Here is an 8,454-nt window from a genome sequence, read left to right as displayed (position 1 = left end):
TCTCTGCCTGCAGCCCCAGTCACACAAATGCACGCGTGCGCGCACACAGACACACAGACACAGACACACACACACACACTATAAACACAAAATAAAGTTGCTGTTTTTCCATATTAGCAGGTTAAATTACATAGAATAATATGTATTATATCTGACAAAAAATGTCTTGTTCTTGTTTTTCAGTCAGATTCAATTGAAATCCAAAAGGGTTTTCAAGACAAATAGTTAATATTTCACCACTACCAGGAAGTCATTTTCAAAAGTATTTCCTCACAGAAACAGCCAAGAAATTCAGGGAAACACAAAAAGATTGTAAGATCACAAGTGGTTGTGGCAGGAGAACAGCAGCATAGTGTCTGCACTTTTATTCTCAATAACAAACTAGAGCACAGTTAAAACACACACAAACACCCACGCACAAACGCACACGCACGCGCACGCACACACACACACACACACACACACACACACACATACAATCAGCTGCAACAGGTACACAGGATCAAAAAAGTCTATTTGACCCAAATGTACAGGCTGTACTCAAAATATAATATAAACTGAAGAAGAATAAAGTATAACTTGATTGCCATAATCAAACATACTCTGAAAGCTAAATTATAAAGTTTTGAGGTAAAATTAATAAAAATACTGAAATTGCATCAGATATACATGGCCATGGTTGAGACTTTAGAGATACTGAGCTCATAGTCCAAATAACCTTCACCCTCAAATAATAGAGATAGGGATATTTTTCCATGCTTAATTCAAAACTGTTATTACTTTTATTTTCTTTAGAAAAGCTTTTTAATCTAAACAGTTGCATGTCCTACATTTTTGTGATGGTCTAAAAGGTGTTGTAAGAGTATACTCCACTCGGCCAGCAATAAATTCTGGTGGGCAAAATTGTTATTTTTTTACTCATTATTCTTCTTGGAATAAAAATTGCCAACTGTAAGGACATTGTAAGTCTGAGAAATACTGGCATTATAGCCCCTGAGTTTAATTTACATTGGCTTTACTTCCTCATCATTCAGGGTTAAACAGACCACACTGCTGCACATGTAAATAATAATAACTTTAAATCCAAACATTTTCTTTTCCTCCATGTCATTTCTGGACAGAAGTGGTGTGTAAAAAAATACTGTCAAAATCAATCACAATGTTTAGAGCAGACAAACATCTAGGCTACTGTATTTATCCATGTTTTACAGCTTGGGTCTTATAGAAAAGTCAGGGTTATAAAACAATGCTGAGTCTGTTAAAGAGGATCAAACCGATAAATTACATTTAAAAAGCCACAACTTTGATTAATAAAATGTAGACAGCGCTCTTTATGCTGTGCTTTGAACTGCAACAGAAACTGTTGCTAAAGACTGCCCTCTTCTGGTGGAAGCTTTGCCCAGCAAGATCTCCTCACTTGTAAACATTAATATAAAATATACATATAAATATGTAAATATGAAATCCATCAGTAACACTCACTCACAGTTGATGAGACAGGTCATACATAAAATGGGTTTATTTGTAATAGAGCAGGATTTTGTTTGTTGTTACATCACATACAGATTCAGCAGTGAAACATGGTCTTCACCGTTTTAAAATCTACTTGTGTAACTATAACGGTACAGAATGTTTTTTCACATTTTCTTTTTTTCGCACTGTTTATCATTGTTTCACAGACACAGTCTACATCAAAGTTTCTTTACAACCCAAAGAAAACCCAGGAAATCTACCGCCAAATATGAATCAAGTAAACTAGCAAAACAAAAGCACAAAACCACCTAATCACCGTGCTTTTGAGGGCATAGAGAATACATCTGTAAATTATTCTTTATAGATAAATATACGTGGCTCGAAATCAGAACCGAACGAGCTGAGAGGAAATCAATTAGAAGTTATCACTAAATACCTAAGGCCACAAAACCCAAACAATCAAAGTCATGATTTAACATAGATGCTGAATATGAACAATGCACTCATAACTTAGTGGAGTAGATTTACAGTATGTTGTACTGTCACTGGTACATGAGTAGTAGTACCCATGTATGGCACACAAGAAGTTGTTTTATTGACAGAAGTCTGTGGATTCTGCTGGTATCTGTGGTGACGCAGTAACTCGTCTGCTGTTCAATAGTGAGTCGTGGATGTGCCGATGACTGAACTGATCTGCTTACATTGCTTTCTTTTACATAATTATCACTGAAATAAAGGAATATGCATGTCAAATAAATATTACAGCCATTTATAGATTCGTCGACAATATTCACATTCAGTAACACGGTTATCATCCCACCGATATGAAAGTCTGAGACAAAAACACACAAAGCGAGAGCAGCCTGATGTGGTTTGAGTACTCATATGGACACACATGAAGGCAGATGCGCAGCAGCTGTGCAGGTCATGTGTGTTGTGTTTTGTATACTGCTTTCACATTAAAAAAAGACCATAAAGCTGACTATACTAAGCGCATGTTGACAACTAAATGCAGGAATTGGTGGTTCCGTTAGTTTCTGTATCCTACTGTTAACAGCATTGTAACACGATGATGGCAGTTAGAGAAAATCTACAAACAGCGTCAACATGCATGCAGCTCCAAGGATGGAAAAGTATGCAACAATGTCAGCAAGATCTACCAGGACGCATGCAACTCAGGCAGCCGAGAATGTGTTGTGTAGGTCTGCTTCAAGACTTCGGGTTGCCATACGGGGAGTAGAAACATGCCACAAATATCAAAAAGATTTCCAAAATGAGGCAGTAAGAGGATGTGTGAGAGGGAAAACTCCAGTCCTGTTGTCTTTTTCATGATTAATACTGACCGCTTGCACAAACACACACAGTATATGTGCACGCTCACACACGTACACACTTTATCTAAGTATTAAAGTGCCTCAGCATTGATCACAAATTAGAAGGTAGAATTATGGTCACATGAATTTGCCAGCTGTGATTGTTTCCAAACATGGCCCTGTTAGGAAAAAAATAAAAACAAGAAGTGTAACGACACACAACCATTCTTTTTATGGACGACGGAAAGTCCATAGATGAGTTAAAAGACATACACCAACAAAAAGTCATATTTGACTCATTGCTGACTCAGTGGAGTCACACATGACTTCTTACAGCACCTCGAGACGAACATACAGTACATTGCACCTAAATACAAGAGGTGGACACACAGGAGAAGCAAGTGTCTGCTGTGATTGCTTACGGTTAGTGTGCATTTGTGTGTGTGTGTGTGTGTGTGTGTGTGTGTGTGTGTGTGTGAGGTTAAATATAAAGTACATGAGAATCTGTTTTTAATAAGCCCTGAAAACTATTAGGAACCTTAAGAGACTGAAAACGAAAGCCTAAAATCTTTCCCAAAGCCAGAATCTTGCTTTTCACCCATTAATCAAAACCGCTGTACCTACGCTGCCCCATTCCCAAAACAAACAAAAACTTGGAGGAGTGTGGCTGCTTGTTCCAGTTTTCTTCTTATTTCTTGTTCTTGAGTTGATTGGCCAGCCAATCAAGACCCTCATAGAGGCCGTCGCCGCTGGTGGCGCAGGTGGCCTGGATGTACCAGTTACGGTGGCGCAGGGAGTGTAAGCCCAACTTGTCTGTGATCTCGGCAGCATTCATGGCATTCGGTAAGTCCTGTCAAAGAGGCCAGAGTTCAGTGAGGAGAAAGAGTGTGAGAAGTCAAGGATCAGTGATCATGCTTTTGTGTGACCCTAAAGACGGCTGATGTCTTCTTTTATTGTTTGGTTCAAAAAATGTATGTATGCACTTACTGTGAATATGTGTTTGTATATTAATTGATTAGTCGATTGACACCAATCGTTTAAATTGTTTTTCCAGGAAATACATGTCTGTACAGTGAACATAAAGTGGCTGAACATAAAAAGCCTGACTCTGTCTTGAATCCTCCTACCAGCACCTCTAAAACTCACTAATTAACACGTTGTATCTTATGTGTATATGTACAAAAACTTAGAGGGTTGTAAGCCAGAGCAGGTTTTCATCAGTTGCCTATAGAATTTCTAAAGTTAATTAATAATAATTGTCTTTGAATTTAGATCACGAATAATTACATCAGCTTGAAGTAGTATCTCAAAGATAGTAAGAGGTGGGAATATGTGGGTTGATGCTCCGCTACAACCCTGCTGTGTATTCATGTATATGCACTGTGTATAATATGTGTGTGTGTGTGTGTATATATGCAAAACAGTTATGGTTTCTTGCCTGTTTGTTGGCAAACACAAGGAGGACTGCATCTCTCAGTTCGTCCTCAGCCAACATCCTCATCAGCTCCTCTCGTGCTTCGTTCACACGCTCTCTGTCGTTACTGTCCACCACAAAGATTAGACCTGAAACAGTGAGAGGAACAAAAACAAAAAAAAGACTTATTTTTCTGAAGAAGAAGAGAAAAATTGATGGTGTTACCCTTTTACTAGCTCTTCTCACCCTGTGTGTTCTGAAAGTAGTGTCTCCAAAGGGGGCGGATCTTGTCCTGTCCGCCCACATCCCACACAGTGAAGCTGATGTTCTTGTACTCCACCGTCTCCACGTTAAACCCTGAAAATAAGAGCAGGGTCATACAACGTAAAAAGCAAACATATTGGTCCACTTATTAGTGTGCATGGCAATGCTTTACAACTAATGTAATTTTAACTGTGCACCTACCAATGGTTGGGATGGTGGTGACTATTTCCCCCAGTTTGAGCTTGTAGAGGATTGTTGTTTTTCCTGCAGCATCAAGCCCCACCATCAAGATCCTCATCTCCTTCTTTCCTATGAGGCTCTTCAGCAAATTCCCAAAAATGTTCCCCATGATTCAGATAAAGTTCTTAAACTTCAGAGCGTGGCTTCAACCGTGATTACAGATGCCTTCCTGCAAAGTTTCACTTGTCCAGCAGGGATAGATTATAAAGGAGGGCTGAAAAGAAACAGAACACATAGCCTAACCATTTAGTAGTACTTTTATGTGCATTTCTATATTGCAAGGTACACATCAAATAAGGGATGGTGGTCTAAATCACAAACATGAATAAAGAAAGGAGTATTAATAAGCTCAACTGTCTGTAAGGCCTTTGTTAAATTACAATCAATGGAACGCTCCAGCTGACCTGCTTTTATTTTTCTGAAAAGACTGCACCACTATGCCAGAAACTCTCACTTCTACATGCACAGCCCAAGACAGGTGCAAGCTATGCTAATTGCCAACAGTCATCACAGACAGGGTGAAGGAGAAGCATGTCAGTGCCATGACTACAGGCTGCAGCACAATCTGTTCAGACCGTCCTCACTGTTTTTTTCTCCTTCAAATGTTATTCTGCAACAACGCCAAGCCCTCAGAGCACATGCAAAATGTCCTACATTACCAGGCCTGGCTTGAACACATTCAGTTTAACTCCAACCACAAAGCCACCTAGCCTGAAAAAGGGACAGAAAAACACATTTTCACCAGCCTGCAGTCTAGCTGTACATTCTGAATATTGTGAGAGGCCAAAAATGTTTCGCAGATATAGTTGTCATTAGAGCACAGTAATAAAATACTAGTCCATTGTCCAAAAATATTCCCTTAAAAGTGGAACTGCACAAACTAATCTAAGGATTCGAAGGTCCACTTACTAGCTTTCAGCCACATATTACGAGCCTGATGATCATATTGATTTAATTTCAATTAATTAATTTTCATGATTTGAAGTGCTGAAATAATTTAACATCATTCAGAAGTCTGGAACCATGCTGGTATATTGTGGTCTACATTTATGTTGCTTTTCAACACAGCAAATGTTTTCATCAGAAATAATTTACCCAACAAGAATGCAAAGTGATGTTCAAAAGTGATATGTTATGTTCCCAACTAATGTCTTTAGTACTAATGTACACATATTTGGACATTTTGATATATTGTGGGGTTTGTGCTATGTGAAATGTCATAGTGATTGCACATACTCTCTATGAATTATAAAGCATGTGTACTAGCTATATTTCAATGTGGAAAAGAGGTATCCGTATCATGTGCATTGACTTGATTATCCTACAACACCAGTGAGCGATTTAGAGACATAACAGACTCAAATAAAGTTAAAAAAAAGAAGAAGATATAAATAAAGTCAGTAGATATGAGACTAGCTGCAGCCCTGTCCATGGTGCTGAAGAGGATCACCACACTGGTCACTGCCTGACACCAGCTCCTGTCCGCTCACATATGGGTTTACAGGTTTAAATATGAGCTCTGACGTGACTTATGTGGTAGCAGGGCCACGAAATGCCGGCATGATAATGTTAATTCAACTCCGGGTGACTCAGGTTACGTTAGCAGGGGATGCTATACGTTAACGTTCCGTCGATCCTGCCTTTAACATCGGACCTGCACATATCTCCGCTTTAGCTTAAGATTCACACCTAAGTTCGGCTACCAAGCTTGATAGTGTCCTCATTCTCTAATGTGTTGTAAACTCATTTATCAGTCAAGTTTAGCTTAAGTCGCTAAGACGTAACGGTAGCTAGCGTATCTGCCGTCCCGACCCACCGCATTCATCCATCCGCTTATCGCCTCAGCAAGCATCCTGCTGCCAGCGAGTCGCCCTCCGTTGCTTCAGCCCGGGCAACAATGAGGCAACACAACCACCGCAGGCCAGCCATCAAACACACCATTATTCAATAACCTCCCAGGACATGCGTGTATATTATCGGGTTGATGGTGGTGACAGTATCCTCACTTACCTTAGCTGAGTAGTCCTAACGTTAAACCTCTCACGGTATTTTCCGGGGGACAACCAGGGAAACTAGGAACTCATCAGCAAACTAGATCTCGCGAGATGCTAGGTCAAAACCAAACCATAATGTTGTTGACAGTCGTTTTGAAAGGACGTCTGAACAACCCTATTTGTCAATTTGTTAACAACTGGGCATATTTCAGCATATCAGTTTTTGAAACATTGTCACCTCAGTCCTGATTTGTCTTAAAACATTTCTTTTTAAATATCAGTGTCACAGTAAAATTGGCTCTGCACAGGTAAGTGTCTGGTCTGGCCTTGACCATGATTTAATTGCATGTCTGTCAACACATCCAATACTCATATTCCTTCTGACATTCATTTTACTGATAAAACTAACCAAAAATAGCAGGTTTTAGGTACCTGAATGTGTTGTCATAACCATTGTTATTAAAGGTCCTGCACACCCATGGTCTACCATCACAGTCAATTTCACTTACTGGCTGATTAGACCTTCTCTCAGGTCTTGGTGGATGTGTACACACATTGATTGACATCTCCCTCAGTCTCTAGCTTTGTTGGGCATGATACATTACACCTTTATTATTCTTATTGCCAGGCCTACATGGAGTCCAGTGACCTTACATAATTTGCAGTAAAGCTTACAACCTGAGCAGAGGCCTAATCAATCAGAATAAGTGAAAACACCTGTGTGGGTGTGCAGGGCCATTACATCTCTTTAGAAAAAGCTGTGCTCTTGTTAACACAGGAAAACATGTTTAGGCTTGTCTCAGATAGCATAATGATAATGCTTATCACAGATGCTAGAATGTTTATTTGCTGTTATTTGATTTTTTTTAAACACATTTATGTTTTAGGTCAGACGTCTCTGCTTTGGGCCTGTGCCCCCCCTGTGTCTGTATTTGCTATACTAAGCCTGACATTTCTGTCATTTAGAGTTCCTGTTGCATGTGTGAAGTTATTAAGTTTTCAGGAAATAGTGAATTGGTCTTCAGTTTTGCATAAAACTTGTGCAATAATGTCATCAACAGATGTGGAACAAAATAAAGGTAATCAAACCCGGGTCGCCCACACCAAAGGCATATGTCATAACCACTGCGCCATCACCACCACCAAATAAGCAGTACAGAGCTCGAGCCTGCTAGCAGCATGGCATCACTGAGCAGCCAAGGTTTGTTTTAGTTAGCACCATCTAACATAGCTTATTACCAAACTAAGTTCTCTGCAGGAAAAACTATCCTTTGTCTAATACATGAGCATGTGGCACACATACTGCAATGTGTACCAGTGAGGACTTGAGACAGTTGGTGGTTTAAATGGTTGTAATTTTGCAGGTAATTGTTGCAAATAAAGTGAGAGAAAGTGGGAGTCATTTTTGGATGATGACAACAACACAGTTGACGAGGTGAAATGAACAGAGTCCCAAAAATGCCATTTCTTCTTTACTGCAACAGATTTGGGATTACCCTGTCAGTCTTTTTGGCGTGCATGATTCTGAGTTTGAGATTTTAGCAGGTGACATAATTACAATGCTGCCTGTCTGACTATATTGTACAGCATTGAAGAGATAATAAAAGAGGAAACTTCACAATAATACTAATTCACATTTTGTTTATTTCTCTAAGCCGTCATAACTAACCAATACAACAGTTTGTTTCTCTTCTTCTGATAAAAATTCAATGGTTTCTGAGAAACAAATGAATGACTAATATATGCCTAAAAGTAC

The 8,454-nt window shown here is 39.3% G+C and overlaps 1 protein-coding gene across 4 annotated transcripts; it reads right to left on the bottom strand.

The window, feature by feature from the left end:
* Window positions 1-1,495: 1,495 nt before the first annotated feature.
* arf3b (ADP-ribosylation factor 3b) lies at window positions 1,496-6,789 on the bottom strand. Of its 4 annotated transcripts, none has more exons than XM_078248403.1 (6): window positions 6,715-6,784; window positions 5,359-5,415; window positions 4,666-4,918; window positions 4,447-4,557; window positions 4,225-4,349; window positions 1,496-3,636 (listed from the first exon to the last, which is right to left on the bottom strand). In XM_078248403.1, exons 3-6 carry the CDS (start codon window positions 4,811-4,813, stop codon window positions 3,475-3,477), a joined length of 546 nt encoding a protein of 181 aa, XP_078104529.1. In that variant the 5' UTR covers window positions 4,814-4,918; window positions 5,359-5,415; window positions 6,715-6,784; the 3' UTR covers window positions 1,496-3,474. The 4 variants fall into 4 exon arrangements, with proteins under 4 accessions (XP_078104529.1, XP_078104528.1, XP_078104526.1 ...); XM_078248402.1 differs by having other exon boundaries at window positions 5,364-5,415; XM_078248400.1 differs by lacking the exon at window positions 5,359-5,415 and having other exon boundaries at window positions 6,715-6,789.
* Between the last annotated feature and the right edge of the window lie 1,665 nt (window positions 6,790-8,454).

Source organism: Sander vitreus, chromosome 4 (genome assembly GCF_031162955.1).
Source record: "Sander vitreus isolate 19-12246 chromosome 4, sanVit1, whole genome shotgun sequence".
Taxonomy (NCBI): domain Eukaryota; kingdom Metazoa; phylum Chordata; class Actinopteri; order Perciformes; family Percidae; genus Sander; species Sander vitreus.
Note: the sequence above shows the minus strand (reverse complement) of the source record. Positions and strands in the feature narration are given on the sequence as shown.